The sequence below is a fragment of the Lemur catta genome, chromosome 4, assembly GCF_020740605.2.
Source record: "Lemur catta isolate mLemCat1 chromosome 4, mLemCat1.pri, whole genome shotgun sequence".
Taxonomy (NCBI): Eukaryota; Metazoa; Chordata; class Mammalia; order Primates; family Lemuridae; genus Lemur; species Lemur catta.
Genome location: NC_059131.1, coordinates 88,017,150 through 88,042,242, shown reverse-complemented (window position 1 = coordinate 88,042,242; position 25,093 = coordinate 88,017,150). Strand labels below are relative to the sequence as shown.

General features: G+C 43.2%; 1 protein-coding gene across 1 annotated transcript; it reads right to left on the bottom strand.

Annotated features, from left to right (window-relative positions):
- Positions 1–227: 227 nt before the first annotated feature.
- Positions 228–24,411, bottom strand: LAP3 (leucine aminopeptidase 3). The gene is made up of 13 exons (XM_045550430.1): positions 24,200–24,411; positions 21,735–21,850; positions 20,457–20,511; positions 19,876–19,981; positions 18,628–18,787; positions 17,140–17,304; positions 15,163–15,321; positions 9,630–9,754; positions 8,385–8,473; positions 7,487–7,589; positions 3,508–3,587; positions 1,583–1,692; positions 228–800 (listed from the first exon to the last, which is right to left on the bottom strand). Exons 1-13 carry the CDS (start codon positions 24,299–24,301, stop codon positions 611–613), a joined length of 1,560 nt encoding a protein of 519 aa, XP_045406386.1. The 5' UTR covers positions 24,302–24,411; the 3' UTR covers positions 228–610.
- Between the last annotated feature and the right edge of the window lie 682 nt (positions 24,412–25,093).

Here is a 25,093-nt window from a genome sequence, read left to right as displayed (position 1 = left end):
TTACTTCATGACTGACTCATTTTGGAAATCACGTGCCAGGCCGTCATACAAACTGATAAGTTCAATCACTGAGTGTCCGAAAGTGATTACTAGCACTGAGAAAATACCTTTATCACTGTGCCCCATTTAATTACTTAGTACACATAACACAGCCAGAAGAGACATGTTATGTTAAAGTTACTGGGTTTGCAGTAGTATATAAGTAAATATCAGAGCCACACCACAGAGCACAGAAAGTTAGATTTATCATTTCTCACAACCGCATAGTAACTTTCAGTTTGCTCACATTACTAGCATCACAAATCTGAAATACAATTTTGCTTCTCAATTAAAAACATATACTCTGAGAAGTGATTAGGAAATTTCATAAAAATTAATCATCACTATTGAGTATCTTAAAAATCCTTGCCAAGCAAGACATTCACTTTACTTTTATAAATCTTTGCATAAAATGAAAAAATAAATCAAGGAATACAAATCTCATTGGGGTTCTAATTTTTAAATACCATCCTTTGTTTCCTTTAAAAGATTTTCATCCATTCATTCAAAAATCTTTTGAAGCTGAACTGTCCAATTTAAGATAGAATAAAGAAATGTCTGAGTATCTCAACTAAGAACTCTCTTGGCTGAGACGCATTAAGAACTCTATTAAGGTCCTCGTGGGCCTTCCAGTCATGCCTTTCCGCAGATAGGGAACCTCATCTTTGTTGACCATCACACCTGCTATGTCTAAATGTGCCCACTTAGGATGAGTCACAAATTCTTTCAGGAATGCTGCAGCTGTACATGCTCCTCCAGACCTGAAGAGAAAGATAAAAAGCATTATTTAACCCGATTTAAATGTGCATTGAAAATTTCATTAATATTTTCTACTGTTGCTAAGTAGGTTCTATGACCAGAAAACAAGAGTCAAGCTTACAGGACCTAATAAGAACTTAACCCAGGCTGGGCACAGTGGCTCATGCCTGTAATCCTAGCACTCTGGGAGGCCAAGGCGAGAGGATGGCTTGAGCTCAGGAGTTCGAGACCAGATCGAGCAAGAGTAAGACCCCTTCTCTACTAAAAATAGAAAAATGAGCCAGGCGCAGTAGTGCACACCTGTAGTCCCGGCTACTCGGGAGGCTGAGTCAGGAGGATTGCTTGAGCTCAGGAGTTGGAGGTTACAACAAGTTAGGCCGCGCCACTACACTCTAGCCCGGGCAATTAAAAAAAAAAAAAAAGGGAGGTAATCCACAAATCACTTTCAGCATATCTATTTTCAGATACAGCTTTAAGCAGTAAAAGATAAATTCAAGATTCTTTTATATTATGGTGATGAATTCTCATATTTTCCATCTCTTTTCCTTATCATTTTCCAAATCTAAAGTGACCTTTAGATTTAAAAAACATACAAAATTTTGAGAACCAGTTAGAAACCAGTTAGAAAAATATCCTGAAAATTTAAGATATCAAAAAGCAGACAAACACTATATCAAAAGGAAACTGGATAGTTAAACTTTTTGTAAAGGAGATAAAATTAAAAATAGTCATGTTGGCAACCAATGATGATTGTAAAAATGTACATTTAGCTTATTTTACATACCTATATTTTCCAATGTTATTAACATCAGCAAGCTGGCAATCTACAACTTGTCTTGTATAATGTTCAAAAAGAGGCATCCTCCAGACACGGTCCCCTGTTTCAATACTGGCCTAAAGAAATAGGTATGACAGTTGTAAGACTGGTGAAGTAGGTTCTGGGAAATTCATGGCACTGACATGGCTCAATGCTGAAGAAAAAAGTTTTTATAACCTATTACTCTAACACATGAAATTATAAAACACGTTTCAGAACCGTGTCAGTTCATTAGAAGACTTAAGACTTATAAATGAAATAGGAATGTTGTGCCGCAATCCTACAAATCCACAGGGCATTTGCTAAAATCATCAAACTAAAATTACAGGCTTTGTGGGTTTGATTAGGGTGAAAGAAAAGTCTTTGTGAGGCTGGTCACCTCAGTGTGCTGCGAAACACATGCCTGGACCTGCTTCCCTGAAGAGCAGATCTTGAGACAAGGTGACCTCATTCATTCATTCACTTATCATTTACTCATTCATTCATTCATTCATTCATCATTCACTAAACTTCTACTGAGCACCACCAGGTGTGCTAAAGTATTAATATCTGAGCCAGGAAAGGGCCTACAGGCTAGCAGGAGAAACAGATACATAAAGAGACTGTTAAACTCACTACGGGAAGAATTCAAAGATCCAGAAAGTGAAAAATCAATATGGCAATATAAGCTGTTATTTTAGGACATAAATGCCAGATGAATCAGCTAAGGGCTGGAGGCGGCTGCCTCTAGGAAAACAGACTGTAGGCTGCTGACTGTTGACTTAAATAATGTTTATGCACACATAACTTTGATTCTTTTTTTTAAAAAAAAAGCTTAAATGTTGTGGGTGTCATGATAAAAAGGGACACTGGGTATAGGAGAGGCCCCAGAAAAGAGGTACCTGGCCCGGCCTGGAAGGAAATGACTGAGTATTATTGCAGTACTGAGTACTGAGGTCGGGGGTGGGGGCTTCACAAATGACAAGAGGACAGATGTGAAGGGCAAACAGTCTAGGATCTTAAACCAACCTCGAGAAATATATTCAGGAACACTTTGTTTGTTCCCCACTGGCACATAAAAAGCTCCCAACGATTCATTGAAAGAATGAACGAATGCGTGAGCGGCAGAGTGGACACACAGGGGTTGGAGCTCAGGAGAGACAAGCAGCAGACGTACTGGCTGGGGCTTCCCGGTGAGGACCACGGAGCATATAAAGAGCCTGTGGCCAAGGACTGAACACAAGCCGACAGGGCGGACAAAGGGAACAGCCCACCAAGGAGATGGAAGCAGGACAGTCAGAGGAGAAGGGAGCCCAGAGAGACTACCACAGAAGCCAATAGCCGGGTATCACCGAGGGGCCACAGAGTCACATGCTGTCTTGAGGTTGAGTTAGGCTAACAGTGGTGCAGGCAGGAGAAAGCCAATGGCAGAGGGGGGGGGGGGAGGATGAGAGGTGACTGCTTGGAATAGGCTGGCTGTGAAAGGTCAGAGGGAGGCACAGAGCTCGGGGGTCAGAAGATGTCCTCACCCCCGCAGGGCAAGCTCCCTTACACAGCTTGTCTGCTCAACTCACAACACGCAGTCATTAAAAGCGTGCTCCTTCTCCACAAGGCTGTCCTCATAACTTTCTCTACCTCAGAGATTGCAAGCCATGGCCATGTTACTTATGAGTGGTTTTCGTATCATTCTGAGGCACTAGGGAGAGCAAGGTCGTATCACACCCATACTTTAGGAGCATTTGTCGAAAACCCAAAGCCACTGAATCAAGTTTATTGCTATGGTTCACCTTCAATTCAAAGGCAAATCAAAAGCATAAAAATCACTTTAACACAGGGATTAAAGGAATCTACCATTCTAAGGCCAGAATAATTTATTCATCACCATAATTTAGATCCATATATATTATTCCTACCTCATACAGTTTCTTCCAGAGCCAGGATGAATTGGTAAAGACCCCAGTGGCACCTGACCCCAAAGCTATGTCCATGGCACCTGTAAGACACAAGCCCTCGGGTCAACTGCAATCTCTCCAGGCAAAATGGTCTCCTCTGCCACTCAGAACAAAACTTTAGCCTTTAACACTGCTTAATGGCTCCCTCATTTTCAAAAATAGATAAGCTTAGACAGTCTTTACTGTTCATACTTAATATATTTTTATGTTTCTCGAGCTAGAATTCACCTTAAAGTATTTAGGAAACACAAAAAAGGAAATGATATCAAGTATCACCAATAATCTCATCCAAGGGATAACTGTTACCTACTTTTGGTATTTCCTTCCAGCCTTCTTCTAAACTTTTCTCAAAAAATAATTAAGACCATACTATATGTGTTAAAGCATGTGTTCTTCCTTTTATGCTTTAAAAGTGTTTTCCTTTTTTGTAAATAAATGTTTGAAAGTATTTTTTAATGATCTGAAAACAGTCCATTGGCTGGCAGTATCATAATTTACATATTGCCAGTACTGAGGCATCTCTAATTTTCAGCAATTTTAATCATGTCATACTAAGTACCCACTACAAGAATTTAATACATTTTGGGAAAGAAAAAAAGAAAAAAGAAAAAACCCTGTTATGACTGTGTCATATTTATTTGTTTCATCTTTATTATTTCCTTCTCTAACAAAGCTGTGTCCCATTGGCTGACTTATCTTTTTAAATTAATTAGCATATTTTAAAAAATCAACTTAAAAACCAGATTCCCAGGTTCTCTTGTGTATACAGTCAGGCACAGCAGCTAAGTGCTGCCTTCTTTGGTTTGGGTGTTAGCTCCCAGCACTCTCATTCACTATCTGCCTGGCCCGCATCTGATTCCTAAGCATATACTCAGGGCCTAGCACACTGCCTGGCATGAAGAAACTCAGTAAGTATTTATTGAAAGGAAAAAGTAAAACTTACTACCCTTCACTACTAGGACAATCCAGTACCATTAGTACTAGGACACGCATGCGGAATGTCAGAGGAGACAGCACTGAAGTGGGGTGAAATTCTATAGCTGTGACAAGGTGGCATCTGTTCCCTGCAATGCAAAGTATGTCCAGGCTGCTCCTCATTCCTTAACTGTGGCTTTGTATGAAACTACTCATTAGCATCTCATCCAAGGAAAATGGAAACTTAAAGATACTACTATATACAGTTGGCCCTCTGTATCCAGAGATTCTGCATCCATGGATGCAACCAACTGTGGATCGAAAATCTTTGAAAGGGAAAAAAGTCCATGTACACATGGTCAGTACAGATGCAGCCATCGTCATTTTTTTTTAATTTATTTTTTATAATTTCAGAACTGTTACCACCACCAATTTCAGAATTACTAACAGCAGAGGTGTTCCTTCCATTTTCATTTACAAGGCACATTTGGAGCCCCATGTTGAGGTGCTCACCAACTGATGTTACCAGAATTGCTCTGGAAGAAACACCAAAGCTCCAAGCAAAGTGAGGATGTCACTACACTCATTCAATCCTAAACTACAACCATGAGTTAGGAAAATGAAGAGAAGCAGCATGACTGGATGGTCATCCCTGAACGTGTCACTGCTCCTACAGTCTGGGTACAGACCCAACTTTTAAAGGACAATAACATCTCTTCAGTGTCTATGATGTACCTGAGCCAGGTCCATCAACCTGTATCATCTCATTTAATCTTCACATAAACCCCTCTTGTCAATGGAGTGCTATTATGGCCCATTTATGGATGAGACAACTAAAGCCTAGTCCAAAGTTACATGCTATTAAGAGGAAGGACAGGCTGGGCATGGTGGCTCACGCCTGTAATCCTAGCACTCTGGGAGGCCGAGGCGGGAGGATTGCTCGAAGTCAGGAGTTCGAGACTAGCCTGAGCAAGAGCAAGACCCCGTCTCTACTAAAAATAGAAAGAAATGATCTGGACAGCTAAAAATATATATATATAAAAAAAAATTAGCCGGGCATGGTGGCACATGCCTGTAGTCTCAGCTACTCGGGAGGCTGAGGCAGAAGGATTGCTTAAGCCCTGGAGTCTGAGGTTGCTGTGAGCTAGGCTGACGCCACGGCACTCTAGCCTGGGCAACAGAGCGAAACTCTGTCTTAAAAAAAAAAAAACAAAAAAAGAGGAAGGACAAATTCTAAAATCAGATCTTCTACCTCTAAAGACTGTACTTCCTCTCAAGAATTTGAGGTTGGAAATTGGCTCTTACTCTCCTCTAGTTTGGTTTTTTTTTTTTTTTTTTGAGACACAGTCTCACTCTGTCACCCAGGCTGGAGTACAGTGGCGTCATCATAGCTCACTGCAATCTCAAACTCCTAGGCTCGAGCAATCCTCCTGGCTCAGCTCCTGAGTAGCTGGGACTAAAGGTGCACACCATCATGTCTGGCTAATATTTTTATTTTTTGTAGAGAGGAGGCCTTGCTATACGCTGCCCAGGCTGGTCTTGAAGCCATCCTTCTGCCTTGGTCTCCCGAAGTGCTAGAACTACAGGCATAAGCCACCATGCCTGGCCTATTCTCCCCTTTGAACCCTAGCTTCTGGAACTCAGAAAGGACTTAGTATTTGGGAAACTGAAGTGAACTATTAACAGCCTTCAACTAGGCTGATGTCCAGGGCTATTTAAAGGCTCATTCATCAGGTCACCCTTAGTCACCTGGGGCCAACTTTCCCACCTTCTGAAACCCTCAAATTGGGAAAAAGGGGGATATGGGGTCCTGATATTAAGTGTCTGGGAAAAAGTACTTCCCAGGTGGCATTTATGAAAATTATTTTTAAGTTATGAAACTTAGATGTTTCTATCTTCTGTGTTTCCTCACTTACAGAAAGGGCAGACCACCACCTACCTCACTGCCAGTGCCCCCAGTCCTCTGCCCTAGAACCTCTGCCTTTCAGCTTAAAGTGTTTGCTAAACTGAATAGGGAGGCCAAAAACCATGAACACCCTATAATGCCAGCTTTAAAAAAGGACTCTTAGCAGTAGATCTGTGGACTACTCTGAGATCCACGTATAAAAGGGAACATGAAATGATTTCTACTAAAGTAAGGCTCACGTGACCAGGGAGAGATTAAAACCAAAGGATGAAAAATGACCTGGATTTTAATCTTAAGAGGCAAAGACTGAATGAATTCCTAGAAAGAGAACTTTTGGATGAAAGATTGTGAACGCTGGGATTTTGTAATAAGGCACCACCTATTTGTCAGCCCTTTAGGAATGCATTCTTTGCCCTGCAGGGCCAATAAAGTCACGCCCTGTCTTCACTGAACACCTGCCACACGTGGGTGCTGTATTAAAGAGGCTTTCCAAAGACTCTGCCCAATCTTCTCTGCAAGGCAAATGGAATTATCTCCAAGTACTGATGCTCAAGGAGGTGAGGAACTTGCCCAGGGCCAACCAGTTGACTAGACAGGGGCATAGCTGGGAGTCACACCCAAGCCTGACCTTCGGGCTGCTTCTGTTAAATGAGGACCTTGTTACTCCCCGCAAAATGTTTTCATTTCTTTATAACATCAAGTATAAAAAGTTCCAAAAACTCAGTGGACATCAGATATATTACAATTAGTTAAAAAAAAAAAAAAAAAAAGAAAGCCAGCTATTGATTTTGGGATTTATCACTAATCTTTTCAGATCTGGATCAAATGGTAATTGTAACAGAAAACACCTCTTAATATCATTTTTAGATGTCACTCTAGATGAGCCAACCTGATCCACCTGTTATTTTTTTAAAAGATATATCCTGGAAACTTTTAAAACAACCAACCTAAGATTCAAAACATTTTTACAACACAGAACAATTCCCCTGGCGAAAGATCTTTGAATGCCAATGGACTGAGCCCAATTTCGGTTAAATGATCCCATGAGCACGGTGTGTGTACTCCACACAACAAACAAGACTTCCTGCGAACAAGCACAGGGCGAGCACGTGGTCTAACCTGTTAAGGTGGCGGCATCGATAATGACCTTGGGCTTGAAGGTATGCGCGTAACAGAGCGCGTCGGCCAGTATGAGCCTCCCCTCAGCATCAGTGTTATCGATCTGCAAAGAGGAAGATCAAAAACAGAAAGGCTAAGACAGCACAAGTAATGAATACGAAAACTGACCCTCACAACAGCGCATGACTGCAGAGTGGGATAAAGCTACCATGACGTTTGTTATCAAGTTACACACTTACACTTCAACAGGAATATGAACATATCTAATCTGGAGAGCAAATACAATTTAATAATCCCTGTACCAGAGATGATGACCTAAGGCTGATGACTTTGGAAGATGAAATAAATAGAAAAATGTCTGGTCCATTTTAGCAACAAATGTATAACAAGAAGGGGAAAAATGTAAAGATTTCTGAAAACAAATAGGTTAGGGAACTTAAAAAGGGCCATCGTCACAGGCAGCCTGTGCACAAACATGTGCACATGCCACACGGAGGACCTGCTGCCACACACCCACAAGGGCAGAGCCCATGATGTAGGGCAGTGTTTTCCAACTGAACACCTAAAATGGAAAAAAGTTATTCACGGCACAGGTACGTCCAAAAAATAGCCCACGGTTTTATCATTCTGCCATGCTCTGCATGCTGGCTACAAATTCACGATAATTTGTGTGTATATACACAAGAAGTGGGAGGAAAAATAAGGCAGGAAAAACATACTTAAAATTCCCAGAAAGAGATACTTTTGACTCTGCAAGAAAAGCTACTCAGCACTAAAGACACCACCCTCCAGAACATGGAGCCAGGGCTCTGCGCCCATTCAAGCTGTGGTTATGTGGCTACTATGCGATTCTGTGAGGCATTCCCAAAGGGGAGTGCTATCTCTTCCACTTACAAACCTGTATGGTCTTCCCGTTCCTGGCTCTGACGACATCCCCAGGTTTGTTGGCCTTGCCGCTGGGCATATTTTCACAAAGAGGGGCCAAACCTATTGGAAAGAATATATGAAGTAACACTGAACATGCTGGGTCCAAACACACCACTCATGGGACAGGAGGCCACCAATGAGCTATCATAAGTGAGCCAGACACAGATGCCACCTTAGCCAAGTGATCAAATGTAGCATCACTAAGGGCACAACTGACATTATGTGTGTCAGCAGCAGGATGTACACATCACCCGTGTAGTATTCTCACCAAAGTCTAACTTGATTCTAATCAAGAAGAAACAATCACATAAATCCAAATTGTTGAACATGGTGAGACAAGCCTGGCCCCTTTAAAACTGCCAATGTCAAGAAAGAGTAAAAGGCAGGAAAAGAGTTCTAGGTTAAAGAGATCTAAAGGGACATGGCAACTTGATTGGCTCCTGGTTTTAAAAACTAAATATAAATAAATAAAATGGACATTTTTTACATGCTGGGAAATTTGAGTTAGGTTACTATATTAATCTTTGGAAAGGATAATGGGATTATCTAGCAAATCCACTTTCTTAGGAGGCATATCATAATGTCTGCAACTTTCAAATAGTTTGGGGAAAAAAGGACTACGATATTAAAAGGCGGGGGGCAGGTCAGACAGGGCCTGGGTTCTAATTGTACCATCTCCGTACAACAGATGTGACACTGGGGTTGTCATTTAACCTAAGTCTCTCTCCCTGCTCCTCTGCAGCATGGGTATAAGCAATGCTACAAACTTCCACACTGTGTCTCCATCTTAGGAGACTAAGAATTGCCACATCCTGGGCACTTTTTCTGTCCCAGGCACTTTCTGTGTATCTTGCCATTTACTCAGCCACAATCCTATGAGGCAATCAGTAAATGAGCCAGCAATGTCCTTCCACTAACCGCTGAGCAATTTTTACTAGAGTAAACCACAACCTCAACATCATATGCTCCTAACTGCTAACCACTTTTTGCAGAAGTAAAAAAAATCAATTCTAGTTACAGCCCACTGGTTGCAAAACACATTTAACTTAATCAGCTCAAGACAGTAAAACACTTACCCGAGCTAAGAAAGCTTCTGCTTGATGAAAACCTATTCAAAAATAGTTTCACAATCTTTTCAGATTAGGGGAAACCATGTCTGCTCTCTCAGTTCTGCCATTTGAATGGATTCCAAGATAGACTCCCTTGCCCCACTTACCTATTATATTAATAGGCAAATTGAGCTTTGCAGCAGACACGATGGCTGAACATATACTTGCAGCTCCTCCCATGTCAGCCCTCATGAGGTCCATATTTGCAGAAGCCTTGATGGAGATACCACCACTATGGGGAAAAGGACAATGTGCAACATTAATAGCAAAGAAGATGGCCAAAATCACTTTCCTAAGAAAGAATACATAAACCGAGGGTTAACTGCCACATAAAAGCAGCATATACCTGCCAAAGAAGTCAAATTTCTAAATTTAGAATCTGAATTAGCTCAATATTTTCTTTTCTTTTTTGAGACAGGGTCTTGCTCTGTCACCCAGGCTGGAATGCAGTAGCCTTATCATAGCTCACTGCAACCTCAAACTCCTGGGCTCAAGTGATCCTCTTGCCTCAGCCTCCTGAGTAGCTAGGTCTATAGGTGCATGCCTGGCTACTTTTTCTATTTTTTGTACAGACATGGTCTCACTCTTGCTCAGGCTGGTTTCAAATTCCTGGTCTCAAGCAATCCTCCCACCTTAGCCTCCCAAAGTGCTAGGATTACAGGTGTGAGCCACCTTGCCTGGCCCCTCAACATTTTCCATAAAGATATTGTACTCTTTACAAAAGATATAAAAAAATTCCAGAAATACAGATGAGTGTCTTAGCTCATTTTATGTCTATTTGAATGAAATTTCACCAGTGCCACTAGAAACATTATATCATAAAATCAATGCTGCACAAATTCCATCTTTGTATTATCTTATTAACTCCCGACACCTACACAGATCGTCTTTTCAGCAAATTTTAAGAATTGATCAATTTATTGAACCTGAAGGCCATGAGCTATTAAGGAAAACTGACAAGCTCCTAAAAGACTGGGAGCATTCCTCTCAAACCTACACAAAAATAGAGGGATAACGTTTCCTTCTGATACCGTACAAGGTGTGCTCCATCCTGCTGATGGCAAAATACAACCCGAATGAGGCACAGGCACAAAGCCTCAGAGACGGTACAACACGACAGCTGGGTGAGGTATTAATGAGCAATCAGCAAGACACCAAACTACTTTTCCCAAAGAGGTTTCTAACTAGTGACTTTTCTGCTTCTATTCTGTAAGAATCCAGAAGCGACATGCTTCACTGGGCAGGCACAGAGCCAGGGGCTTCAACTTTGAGTCATAATTGAGATCTGCTGCTGACTTGCCCTGGTGACTCATTGGAGAGATGTCTATTCCCTGCTGAGGTCTGCTATCCTTAGAAATCAGGTCTAACTTCTCATTTATTTCAGAAGCATTTGATAACTGAATGGTCAGCATGTACATCTAGAATTTTTTTTTTTTTTGAGACAGAGTCTCACTCTGTTGTCCAGGCTAGAGTGCCGTGGTGTAAGCCTAGCTCACAGCAACCTCAAACTCCTGGGCTCAAGCCATCCTCCTGCCTCAGCCTCCCGAGTAGCTGGGACTACAGGCATGTGCCACCATGCCCGGCTTATTTTTTCTATATATTTTCAGTTATTCAGCTAATTTTTTCTATGTTTTTAGTAGAGACGGGGTCTTGCTCTTGCTCAGGCTGGTCTCAAACTCCTGAGCTCAAACGATCCTCCCACCTCGGCCTCCCAGAGTGCTAGGATTACAGGCATGAGCCACCATGCCCGGCCTACATCTAGAATGAAACAGTATCCACTGGCTCAAAATAAGAAAAGAAATGGGGGCAACCCCATGGGCAGATGGAGCATGTTGGTGCACACAAAGTTTTTCTTCTACCCACTTGCCACGTGTATCTCCAGGCTTCTTCTGGAAGTTAGGCTCTCTATTCATTCTTACGACTCGAGGAACTGCCCTCACAACTGCCCTCAAAGACCAGCAATTACCTTTGCTCACCTTCTGAATCTCTCTGAGATCTATCCATTTTTTTTCTGCTGCATCCACCCTAGTTGATGCTACCACCCTCTGTCACTGGATGTTTGCCAGGTCTCCTAACAGGTGTGCCTATGTTGGTCTTACCCCTTTGATTAACTACACAGACAACCAAGTTTTACAAAGAAAAGATTAATAATAATCTATCTCAATCAAAATCTCAGTAGGCTTTTGTTGTGTAAAAAACAAGTAGATTCTAAAGTTTATATGAAAATGCAAAGGACCTAGCCAAGGTCATTCTGAAAAAGAAGAGCATATTCCTAGATTTCAAGCCTACTCAAAGCGGCAGTAATTTTAAGATTCTTGGTCACAAGGCATTGATGAAAGGACACAGTCAGAGACAGACCTACAACTACACGGGCAATTGATTTTCAATGATGATGCCAAGACAGTTCAATGGGGAAGGGACAGTCTTTTCAGCAAACAGAGATGAAATAAATGGATATCCACAAAGAAAAGAAAAGGAAAAACAAAAACAAAAAAACAAAACTTCAATGCCTTTTTACATCATACACAAAAACTCAAAATCATAGCCCTAAAAGCTAAAACTGACTTAAAAAGCATAAAGACTTACACAGGAAAACACAGACCTTGGCATAGACAATTTCTTAGAACAAAAGCATAAGCCGTAAAAGAAAAATTGACAAGTTCATCTTCATCAAAATCACAAACTTCTGTTCTTCAAAAGACACTACTGAAAAAAAAGGCAAGTCCCAGACTGGGAAAAAATATTCATAACTGCATAAACATCTGATAAAGGATTTGTATTGAGAATATATTTAAAAACAACTCTGTAAGACAAACACTCTTATAAAAAAGGGACAAAAGATTTGATCAAACATCTCACTCCAGAAGATATACTAATGGTAAATAAACACATTTAGAAATATCCAACATCTTTAGTCATTAGAGAAATGTGAATTGAACCTGAAAGAGGTTCACTACATACCCACTGGTATGGCTAGGATTATGAAGACTGACAATATCAAATATGGAGGAGGGTACAGAACAACTAGAACACTTGTACACTGATAGTGGAAATGCAAAATGGTATAACCACTTTGGGCAAGTTTAGTTAAACATTGTAGTTATTATACAATTCAGTGGATCTTTTCCCAGGAATTTACCCTAGAGAAAGGAAAACATACGTCCACACAAAGGCTTACAGATGCTCTTGACTTTATTCCTAGCAGCCTAAAACTGGAAACAACTCAAACTTTCCATCAACAGATGAATGGATAAACACAATTTGGTATTTCTATACAATGGAATACTACTCAGCAATAAAAAGGAACAAATGACTGAGATGCCCAATACATGGCTAAATCTCAAAGATACTATGTTTAAGGAAAGAAGCCCGGCATGAAAGACTCCATTTATGTGAATTTCTGGAATAGGCAAAACTAATCTACAATACAGAAAGAGGATTGGTTGTCTGGGGCAGTGGGTGGGGGGCACACAAAGGCACAGGAGAGTTTCAGGGGAGTGATGGAAATGCTCTATTTTCTTGATAGTGGTGTTGTTGCAGGGGTGCATACATATGTTCAAACTCATGGAGCTGAACACTTATAGGGTGAATTTTACTGTACATATAAACTCCATGTCATTCCCTCTGCTAGAAAACCTTCAGTCATGTCCAACTGTTTAGTGCAAAACAAAGTCCAAAATCTAACTGGGGGCCGGGTGCAGTGGCTCACGCCTGTACTCCTAGCACTCTGGGAGGCCGAGGCGGGCGGATTGTTTGAGCTCAGGAGTTCGAGACCAGCCTGAGAAAGAGCAAGACCCTATCTCTACTAAAAATAGAAAGAAATTATAAGGACAACTAAACACATACATAGAAAAATTTAGCCAGGCATAGTGGTGCATGCCTGTAGTCCCAGCTACTCAGGAGGCTGAGGCAGTAGGATCGCTTGAGCCCAGGAGTTTGAGGTTGCTGTGAGCTAGGCTGATGCCACGACACTCTAGCCCGGGCAACAGAGTGAGACTCTGTCTCAAAAAAAAAAAAAAAAAATCTAACCGGGCCCAGAACGATCGCGTTTCTGCCCACCTCTCCAGCCATATCTCGTCCCTTCTCCCATCCACACTCCGGTGTGCCACCACACTAGCATGCATGTAGTACCAGGAACTGACTCTGCTCCTTACCATCCTGCAGCCTTCACCACGTTTCCCTGCCCTATAACACTCATCCCTAGTGCCTGCTGAGCTAATTCCTTCTGATCCTTTACATCTAAAGCTAACACTGACACTTCTGTAAGGAAGACTTCGCTAAACCCAAAGACTAGGTCAGGCCTCTTTGTTAAATATATTCTTAGCAAAAAACACAAATGTGGATTCAAATTAACCATAAACTTCACCTCAGCACAAATATTTCTGCATCCAGATATGAGCCCCTGACAGTATAAAACCACCAGAATTAATTAGCAAGACATTTCAAAACAGTTTAACTTTCACTCTCTAATTTTTATTTGCTGTAGTGTCTTATAATATAAACTCTGATGCAATAGTATATTCATATAACTTATATTAATAAATAAACATGCGTATTTTGAATGAATGGTATGTGCTCAAAACCTTTTACTGATGGGTGTGGCAATGAAAATGGTTTGGAGACCACTGCTTTAAAGGAGAGAGCATGAACCACTGGGTGGAAGACACAAAGAGGCACTACGACCTACTAATACAAGGAAACCACCCTGGCAGCCAACACTGGGGCTTCCCAGGCCTACAAGTGCTACTAAAAAGAGCTATATTTCATTCATATTTCAGATAGAGTTCCTAATGGGTGCAAAAATGTACTAGGGGGTGTCACCATTTTATGGTTCTCTAGAAGCACTTTCCAAAGTTCCCAGGAATCAGGATTCCTTCAAAGGGAAATTCAGAAAGTACCATATTCTGAACCCTGAGAAGTCCTGTGTTAAACAAAAACAAAAAAACCTCATGTGCTTTATCTAACCTAGTTTTTTTTTTCTTGTTTTTTTTTTTGCCAAGTAACCCTTTGTATACCTCACACTCTCCAGCACCCCTGAAACTAGTATTCAATGGTGTATGTTTTCCATGGGATATACTGACCTACACTATCTTTCCCAACTCTGCCTCTCCTTGGTTGAAATAGCCAGAGATAACTTCCAATCCTAAGGAATATTTATGGCTTAATAAGATTAGTGGGAGCTACACTGGTCAGCTAAAAAAAGCAAGCAAAGGGAAGACAACATAATCCAAACAGTTGCATCACTGTTATCCATGTGGGAAACCTTTAATAGCCATAGAGGACAATCAAAGTGTATGATTTTAAAGACATTTTAAAGACAGACTGACCTCAATTTGACTTCCCACTCAATTTGTTAGTTATGGGACTTAGAACAAATTATTTAACCTCTGAGTCATGGTTTCCTTACCTGTAGAATGTCCACAATACCTGGCTCACAGGGGTATTGTTAGTGCTAATATATGTAAAATGCATAATAGCCTCTTACATATAGTAAGCATTTTATAGGTGGTAGCTTAATAAATTTAAAGTAACGCATAACATTCAACCAAACACCATGCTTTTGAATCAAACTATGCACCAAATAATAAAAGTGCATACAAAGCATTCACTGAAATGCAAAGCACAGACGCCATGAAGTACCTGTCAAAAGTAATTCCCTTCCCGACAAACACCAGGGGTGGTTCACTTTCATTGGGGCTGCCTGTGTAGTGAACTTCCAAGAAGACTGGGGGCTCATCGGATCCTTTAGCCACACTTAGGAATGATCCCATGGCCTGTTCCTCAATCCAAGACTTGGGTCTACAGGGCAGAAAGGGGAAAAAAGTGAACATACATACTGTTAAAAAAATAAAATAACTTGGAAAAAAGCTCACCAGTGTATGAAAAAATATAATATACAAGCTCTTAAAATATACACACATGTTAAGGCTTCAATTATTACATTCTATTATTTACTTTTGGTATATCCTTGGGCAAGTCACTTGCTTCTGAGCCTATTTCCTCATCTATAAAATGAGATCAATGATTCCTCCATCAAAAGATTACAGAACTATTAAGAGAACTTATGCATGGTACCTAATACAATGTGAAGCAATGGTGGATAGTAAGTAAATAATTATTACTTGTTTTCCGCCCCCCCAAGTTACTCAGATATTTCTAAGGTTTAATTTAGAGATGAAATTAGCAAGGTTCTGAGACCCTAAAGGGTGCTTACATATAGTTAAGGGGTCTATTGCTTTATTTTTTAATTTCTAAAAATGACCAAAAAAAGTCAAATAAACAAAAAACTGACAAAGCTATACGTCACCTACTGGAATAAAATATCTTACTTCATTGCTATTTTAGAATGGCTGGAATTCTATCTTTTCAATGTCAGAACATTATTCTCACAGTTTCTATCACAGTTTTTCAATCTTTGATTGAAGCAAGAAAACTAATTTTCTTAGTTAATAAACACAGGACCAGTGGGGTAACAGAATGGAAACAGTCCTTACTGCAAACTAGAAACTGATACCATACTGCTATTCTTTCTAGGCTAGGGGCACAAAAGGGCTTTGTATTGATTTCTGGCCACAGTAACTAGGCCAAGAGGGAAATCCTATAGTCCCACAGACTAGCAACAACCAGACCCACGCACTTGCCTATCTATTTGTTAGAACTATTAAACTGGGATTGCATCATGGAGGGATGGTCACCAAACTTCAAAGGGAAAAGAATATAAAACTGGAAGATATGATAAAAAACAAAATCACTTCAAAAGAAACAAAGCTGTATGATGTGGGCACTTTTAATCACTAACTCAGTACTTGATGTTTTATTAAAGTCCTGCCCTTCTGGAAGACCCGTCCGTCTGTGTTTCTTTGATGTATACCCACCTACGCTGGAGAGGGTCTGGTGCAGCGATGTCTCAGTCTAATGAGTTGTGCCCTGCCTGGTCTCTGCTGAACTCTTCCCTTTGCTCAGCCACAAGCCTCGCACTTCCTGAGGGGCCACTGCACACCTGCTTCCCACCTGAAATGCCCTGCCCCACTCTCTCATCTGCAAACCTCTAAGCAACCTTCCAACTCTGCTCAAGCTCCCTGATCTTTGGCAATTCTCCTCCTCCCTCTGCTCCTGCAGCACCTCCACATACTTCCCTAGTCCTTCCTACGACCTCCTCACTTCCTTGAGAATGAGGCCCACTGTCATACATCTCTGTATGATTGCTAATGGGTACAGGTTTCTTTTGAGGGTAACGAAAACGTTCTAAATGGATCGTGGTCATGGTAGCACAACTCTGTGAATATAGTAAAAATCACTGAATCACTTTACATGGGTGAATTGTATGGAATGTGAATTATTTCTCAATAAAGCTGTTAACACCCCCCCCCCCGCCTGCACCCCCTCACACACGGTATATAGTGTAAAGTCATGGCACTCTCTCAAAGGCAAGAAAAGGTTAATATAGAATCAACCTCAAACTGAGCCCTATCCCAACTTGCATGTGGCATCTGGGGGGCGTCACCTCATCTCTCTGGTCTCAAGTTACTCCTCTGAACAGTGAGGGAGCTAGATTTTAGGATATCAAAGACTCCTGGCTGTAACAACCTATGAGTCTACGACACAACTCTGGATTACCTGATATAGACCTCTGTTTTACTACTAGCACTTTTGAGATTCTTCTCAATAATTTCAGCAAATCTGGTTGGCGTCATCTCATTGGCTGGGGTCTCCATCAAGTGGCGTGCCAGGTTCTGCCCAGACGCAAAGAGGACTCCTTTCTGCCAGGCCTCCTGGTCCCCGCTGGCAGAAGAAAGCACAAAGCTACTGTCAGGCAACCTCTCTTGCAGGTAGGAGTGGGCTCTTATCTTACCAAAAACAAAAGAGGAAGGCTGCAAATAAAAAATGACTGACACATCCATTCTCTGTGATCTGACCCAGGTGGCAGACAGTATGGTGCAAACAGTCCTGGCAGAGCAGAACCAGAGCAGGCCTGGCCACGCCCTGCCCTTCAGGAGCCTCAGCTGCATGAAAAAGGGATTGTACTAATGGGCCTTTGAAGCTCTAAATCTACCACATAAATTGAGGAAAGAGGAATCCCCAGAAAGGCCCACTTTGTTCTCGCTCATTGCATCAGAATGACACAGCCCCAAGTGCTAACTGTAAGGTAAGCGGATGGCAACGATTCTGATGTGGAATTAGAGGCTTTTCTGCCTTCCTTTGCCTGGGCCAGGGTTTTACATCCCAACCTACCTACACACAAGGATCAGCTTTAGAAGAAAAAGGACGTGGGCCCATGTTTCAGGACCCTGGCTCTTTAATAAAGACAGTTGTGCAGGTGAGTAAATAGCAGCTGAGAGCTCTGAGGGCCTACCACGCGCCACCCGCTGGGCATGTTCTGTCCTGGGTCATCATAAGAACCCTATGAAATCAGTATCACAGCTCCACCAAACAAAGGAAGAAAGCGAGGCCCAGAGACTTCAGTCACGTAAAAAACGTGTTCAGCCAGGAGCAGGCAGTGGAGCTGGGACGGGTGCCCAGGTTCTCCATCACCCCCTCACACCGCCACCCCTCGGCTGTGCTGTCAGCACCATGCACTGAGAAGTCTCATCTTGTCTATTCCTGACCACAGGGACCTCATCTCCCACAGCCTAGAACAGGGCCAGAAAGTCGCAGGTGCTTAATGATCTGCTGAGAGACCAGTCTCCTCCTCTAGACCCTGAGGGCAACGACGGACAGCATCCAGACTCCCTCCACCAGTGCAGCGCCAGCATTCTGCATGACACCAGTAGCTGCCGTGCAATGGAAATTATCTGGATTGAAATCTGCACAACCATGTCTGTCACGTCGTTCCTCCCTCTCTGGAAGAGCCACCTGATTGTGGCTTCCTAGTAACCAGCAAGCACAGAGGGGTCTAGGGAGTCATGGGGGGAACGTGCACCTGACAAGAGCCAGGAGCAGCATTTGGGCTTGACAGTTATCCCACCATGAAAACAGCTGAGGTGACAGGGGAGGTCACGGACAAGCCATGCCACAGTGGCAGCCACTGAAAAGCAGGCACCTCATATCCGAAAGGCTAGGCTGTCAGCCAGGGGCACCTCCCTCCTCCTGGTTTCTTTCCATCACCTTCCGTAGAGCTTCATCGACACGGTTGTCTTCTTTTTCTGCTTCAGGTCATCATATTCATAGAGACCGAGCACTGCGCCTTCCGCAGCGGCCTGGGCGTCCCCACAGGGATCCACCTCCACGGAAGACAGCTCCAGGTCTTGAGCCTGCCTGCACCCCGCTGTGAAAGGACAGAAGAACCAGAAAACTGGAGTCAGTCAAAGACAACTCAAATGGCAGAAGGCAGAGGTATGGTGTGGTGTGCTGAGAAAACACCACGACTGGGGTACAAATCCCAGCCCTGACGCCTGACTGTTTAGAGACTCCATTTCCTCCTTTGTAAAATGAGGACACGAGTCACCTCCCGGTTGTGGTGAGGACAGACTGATGGAGAAAATGAACAGCTCCTCGCAGAGCAGGGCAAGCCCTCAGAGGTGGCAGCTATTCCTAGTATTATTTCTGAAACACGATGATTTTCTGATGACACTTCCCAATCACCAAGAGCTGCTCAGATTAAAAATGACAGGGAAATGACGACGCTGAAATTACATCCAAGCAACTGAGCAAAGGCCATTACTAGCACAGCATTTCATGAAGATCAGGTCAGGAAAGACTCGCAAACAAAAGTTATGAAATAACCACTTAACATGAACTTTGAAAGTTTAACAAGCATTTATAACATACAAGGGCCAGAGATTAACCAAGCCAATTATCACTGTTTCAGAAATGTTTTTCAAAGCATCTTTTAAGCACAATCCCTTCTCAGGAACGACTCGTCCTGCTGCTCAGCTCTGAAGTGAGTCAAGGGCATCTGCCTCAGGTCACAAGGAGACAGCCACACACCTTTGGCTAGCAATAAATAAGCATGCCACAACTTGCTTCATTATTCTCTTATTTGTAAAACATGATGGCTCCATGTTATTTAAAAGTTGGGCAACACTACAGCTGTGCTACAAAAAGGAAAAAAAAAATCCACACACCACAGTTTCTGATAAAATACAACTCTAAAGTCACTACTACAAGAGTGAAAAACTGGTAGTAAAACCTCCAAACACAAGACACAGAAATATGAAAAGTAAAATTCCATAGGCTAACCTGCCTCTAACGTAAGGCCAAGCACATTCAGTAAGGGAAACTGAAATTTCGTTTAGATGAGGGATTTCTGTACGAATCTGATACAGGTACTGATGGGAAAAGGACAAAAAGGGGCTGAGAAATAATCGTGAAGAGTGATCCTTAATCAATATTAAACTTAAAAAGTAAAATAACCTGCAATAGCAGCTCTGATGTTTTCTTTGCCTTCATGCCAGTTTTCCTGGTCGTCAAATCCGGCGCCCTTTTTGCCGAGGCCGACTAGCACCACGCTGGGGAAGTCCTGTTCCACAAATACACAAATCAATCACTATTTCTTACGAGCATTCAATTCCAGCAGGGAATGGCACAAGTGGGGAGACTCACTGAGCTCCCACACCATTACTTTAACCGCAGCACAGGGCTAAACTCACTGTAAGAAATTTGGTTGTGGGTTTTTTCTTCAAGTCTTTGTGTCTTGGTAACATTGTATAACTTGTATGTTTGAAAGGGAGAGTGAGGGTAATCCTGCAAATAATTCTATGTAGACAGCACCATAGCTGGACCAAGCAAGCCTTTAGATTGAGGAATATAAGATATACTGCTCTTTTTGACAGTGATTGATCTCTTTATGATCTTAAATAACTCTTCTGCTACTACTGGAATAAAACTATACAATCCAATATAAAATTTTTAGTGTGACTAGGCGGCCACAGTACTTGGCACCTAGTAGGTGCTCACCGATGGTTTACCAAATTAACATCATCTTCATGTCATACCTGATGGAGACCATAAAAGGTCCGGGTCCTGCCTGCCTTCGGAGGTGGTCCAGATCTAAAACAAGACGAAAGAGTGGTTTTCAAAATCAGTTTGCTCTGCTCACTTGGGAAGTGACATATACATACTTTTAGCATTGTCACAATACTCTGCTAACTGCTTCTGTGGATTTCCTTATTTATGTTTTTATCCAAATACAGAATGCTCTCAGGCCAGATTTCTTAGATGCAGCACTTCTAGCTCGAAAACGATTTAGATCTAACACAAGTTTATTTCAAAACCATGGAAAGCAGCACTGTGGCCGCACGGGGGTCTGAGCACTGCAATATGGCTGAACTGAATGAATCTTAAACCTTTTCAATAAAAGACACGAGACACCAAAAACACTGGGGTAACCTAAGTGGCTAACCTGATGGCAGTGTGTTTGGCTTACAGGTTGTCTGTGGAGGGTTTTCTACAGACAGGATCCTGGAAAATTTCCAAACAAAACAGTTGCACAACCATAGCCAGAGGCCTGGAGCAGATGCTCTGGGCTGCAGTCATCAGTCAGAAAGACCAGGTGTTCTTTAACAGGTTAGCTTTTGGATTAATGAATTAATGAAGACACTTGAGAAGGCTCTGTCTACTGATGGAGAACTGGTAATTGAAAGGGGATGCAAATTCTGTTACTCAATCTGAATATTATTAATATAGAGTTGTAATGGCTTAGGTGGACACTTTTATTTCTGCCAAATGTGATCCGCAGCTCCAGTGTTTCCCTACTTGTTGGGATCTCAGGCCTCACTGACTTACTGAATTAAATCTGCAGTCTCAACCATATCCCCAGGTGATTCACTTTAAAATTTGAGAAGCCCTTGAAACTCCAGGGATGCAGTAAAAGAGCAGAACCCTTAGGCTGCTTTTATCTATTCCACGGATTCTGCTGTCTCCCCCAATGAAAGGGGAGTTAAAGGAGGTAGAGAGGCTGGTGGGAAGGTGAGCAGGGAGAATGAGGGTGGGCTGAGGAAATCTGGTACTTTCCAGATTCTTCTGGGTCAGTCAGTCCTTCACAACAGATTTGTGATTGAACTGGAAATCATCTGACTTCCCAGAATTGCAGACCCACCCATACTGCAACACAAAGTACCAAAGCACATTCCAGACACATACTTTCACTTCTGCTGAGAAGTTTCCGGCCGGGTACTTCCAGGCATTTTCTCTACTGAACAATAAAGCATAGGAAAATATACTCTTTCGATTTGAGGGCACTTTAAAAATTAGAACCCTCAGGTAACACTTACATGTTCAAAGCTTCTCTCAGCTTTCCAGCTACCAGTTTATCAAAATTCTCTCCTGCACTTGTGAACTGTGGCACATCATCTTCTTTTTCCTTGGAATAGATGCCTAACACAAGGCCCTGAAAATAAGCCAAAAAAGATGAATATAATTAGAGTAGATTCCTTATAGCGGTTCAGGAGTTCCCAAATTCCAGAAGGAGCAAATAATTCCACCAAAACCATGTCCTCCCCCAGGACAGAAGAAGAAAGCCAAAGAAGCAGGTGCTGGGCAGGCAAAGACATGTGCACCTGCCTGAGTGTTTCAGATTCCTGCCAGAGGAGGACTGTCATCAATACCTGTCCTGGGCCTTGTCCTGTGGTTTTCATAGTGACTCCCAGGAAAGGGTTCCACTTTCAAATACAGCAAAAGGGCGTTTTGTTTAAGAAAACAAATCCATTTATCACCAAGTTAGAGCCTGAAGAGATTCAGAACATGCCACCCCAAAATACGCTGCTTTGACGTAATGATTATTTTGAGCTGAAGGAACTTGAGAAATAGCAGATGAAGAAAGGCTCTCTGACCTCCCTTTCCTACCTAAAAGCAGGTCATAAAAATTCCCATGAGAAAGGTGTTCTCCCAAGAAAAGGAGAACATTCTTATCACCAGAAACTCGAAGCTGACCCCAAAATGGACCTGTACAAACTTACTGAAATAACTCTTATCTTCCTTTGGTTTCCCCCATATATTTTAATATTTCCTAGTCACTGTTCCACAATGTCCTGCTCCTAGTCCAAGTCCCTTGTCTTGTCATATCCCCATAATTTATGTTCTTTGCTTAAAAAGGTATATAAGCTTTTGGGCCTAACAACTTCAGGTCTTCACTTGCTTTTAGCAGACTCCTATACAGATATTAAATAAAATTTGTATGCTTTTCTCCTGTTAATATGTCTTATATCAGTTTAATTTTTAGGTCCAGCCACAGAACCAAGGAGGGTAGAAGGAAGTTTTTCCTCCCCTACAACCCTCAAATGCAAATCTCAGATATTCTGGGATGCCATCCCAGTCAAGCCAATGGCTGCACCGCCCATTACTAGCAAGGGCTCTGGCCAACTCACAGGCTAAAGGAGAAAAACCAACTTCCCAGGCAGGGGCAGAGCAGAGCATTCTGCCAAGCACTTAGTGGCTCACTTCTTCCTCATCTCCTTTGCAAGCCCCAGGCCCCAAATACCTGAAATAAGGAAGCAAACCTAGTACTGTTTAGTATTTGCTTCTGCCTGGCTATTTATGATTTTGAAAATATTTTGCTTGCCTGAAGGCAATTCTGTGAGGTGGAAAGAACACATAGTCACTTGACAGACAAGGAAACTGAAAACTGGTCTCACACATGAGCCCCTGTGTGGTAGGAATGAGTGAGAATACAGATGCCTTCTCCTTTCCACAAAACCACACAGGCACTTAGACCAAATAGTGCCCTTTCTGTCTTTTCCATCAAAGAAAACAGGTTTTCTTGGCATTGATAACTTTGCCAGGTTCTGACTTTCCTGAGACTGTTCATTCCCGGGGAATCCATGGAGCCAAGTGGAGAACTGGAGACAGGACACAGCTGTCATCTAGACAGGATGGGGCACTGGATAGGCCTGTGGTCCCTCTGCCTTTTGTCACACTGGCAGGAGACATGAGCTCAAACCCAATCTACAACATTCCTCACCAGGGACAGTCATTTCTTTCTGGTCCTCGGGGATGACTCCCAAGCTTGTGCTTGGTCCCCTGAGCCACTTCCCTTTCCAGATCCTAAGCATCTAAAGTGTCCTTCTCCAAAATTTTCTGGAGCTCAAAAAGGTGCAGAAGGCACCTTCTGTAAGACACTCTTCTTTTAATTTCACGAAAAGATGAGTCTCTCTGCAAAGCCCTTTTCCCTAGACAGACATTCCTTTTCTCTGGAAACCCTCCCAGGCAACTTACTCCTTGACCTTCCTTCCACTTCAGCGGGCGAAGGGTCCTGGCGTGGAGCCCTGGGACTGGCTGACTCTGGGACCTTGGAGGACACTTCAAGTTACTACACCTGAGCTTCCTCCAAGCTAAAGTGGGGACTAAATTGCCACCGTCCTCTCTTGGGTTACTGCGAGGACTAAACAAATGCCGAAAGAAGCAAGCAGCAGCCGGCCAGAGGGAGTTCAGCAAACGGCAGCAGAGCTACTCCCCTGGCGCCCAAGGAGCTCAGCACCTGGCGCTCTGCTGAGCAGGCGAAGGAAGCGTTCCCCAGCGCCCCTCCTAAAACGCCGGCTGTGGCATCCTCGGGGCCATCGGCAGCCCCCAGCCACCGGCCCCAGGAAAGGCCGATCCCCGCAACCGGAGAACTTTTATTTTTAACCGATTTTTGCAACTTGGTGCAGAATCCCCGGGCACCGCGGCTTCGACCCGCCGCGCAACCCCCGTCGCCCGCGGGCAGGGCCCTCGCGGAGGCCCGGGAGCAAGCCGCCCCTCTCACCTTCGTCATGTCTGCAGCGGCGAGAGCCGAGCCCCAGAAACGCTTCACCCCGAGACGCTGGACCGCAACTCGCCCCGCAGCCGGAAGAGGCAGCAAGAACATCTTCTCGGCTCGGCCCCCTGCGCCGCCCTCCAGAGAGCACGTGGCATCCGACGGGCGGGAGCGCGCCTGCGGGCGGCGGGAACCTGGGGGCGCGGCGGGCGGACACGCGCCGGCCGACTGGGCGGTGTCGGCATGGACGCACGATCGTGGCGGGAGCTCTGAAGGAGCGCCGGCGTGCGTCTGCGCGTGCGCGTGCAGGCCAGAGCGAAGGGGCGGGGCTCCCGGAAGAGGTGGGACAATCGTCGGACAAACCGGATTTAGAGGGGCGGGGCCGTCATTCTGACGTCTCACGAAGGTGGGGCTGGGGGCGGCGCGATCTCTGCAAAGCGGGCGTGGAGCGGGGTGCTGGGGAACCCCGGGAAACAGGAACCGAGCGGCCGAGCTGTTTGTCACGGTTGCTGAAGGCACAACTGGATAGTGAACACACTCCTACTGAGTTATTTTTATTCCTGTCCTTACTGTTGAACTTTAAGCTGGTCCAAGAGCGCAACACTGGAAGGGAGTTGGCCCAAATACGGGTACTGAAAATGGGAGCTTTGCGAATAGTGCACAACATTTTAATATATTTTTATTTTTTAAAAAGTGTTTTACATTTTTCATTGTCAAAAAGTACATGCCTGACTGCAATTCGGAGAACATGGGTAAGCACAAGGAGGGCTACAAAAGCATTCATTACTTTTTTTTTTTTTTTTTTTTGAGATAGAGTCTCACTCTGTTGCCCTGGCTAGAGTGAGTGCCCTGGCGTCAGCCTAGCTCACAGCAACCTCAAACTCCTGGGCTCAAGCGATCCTC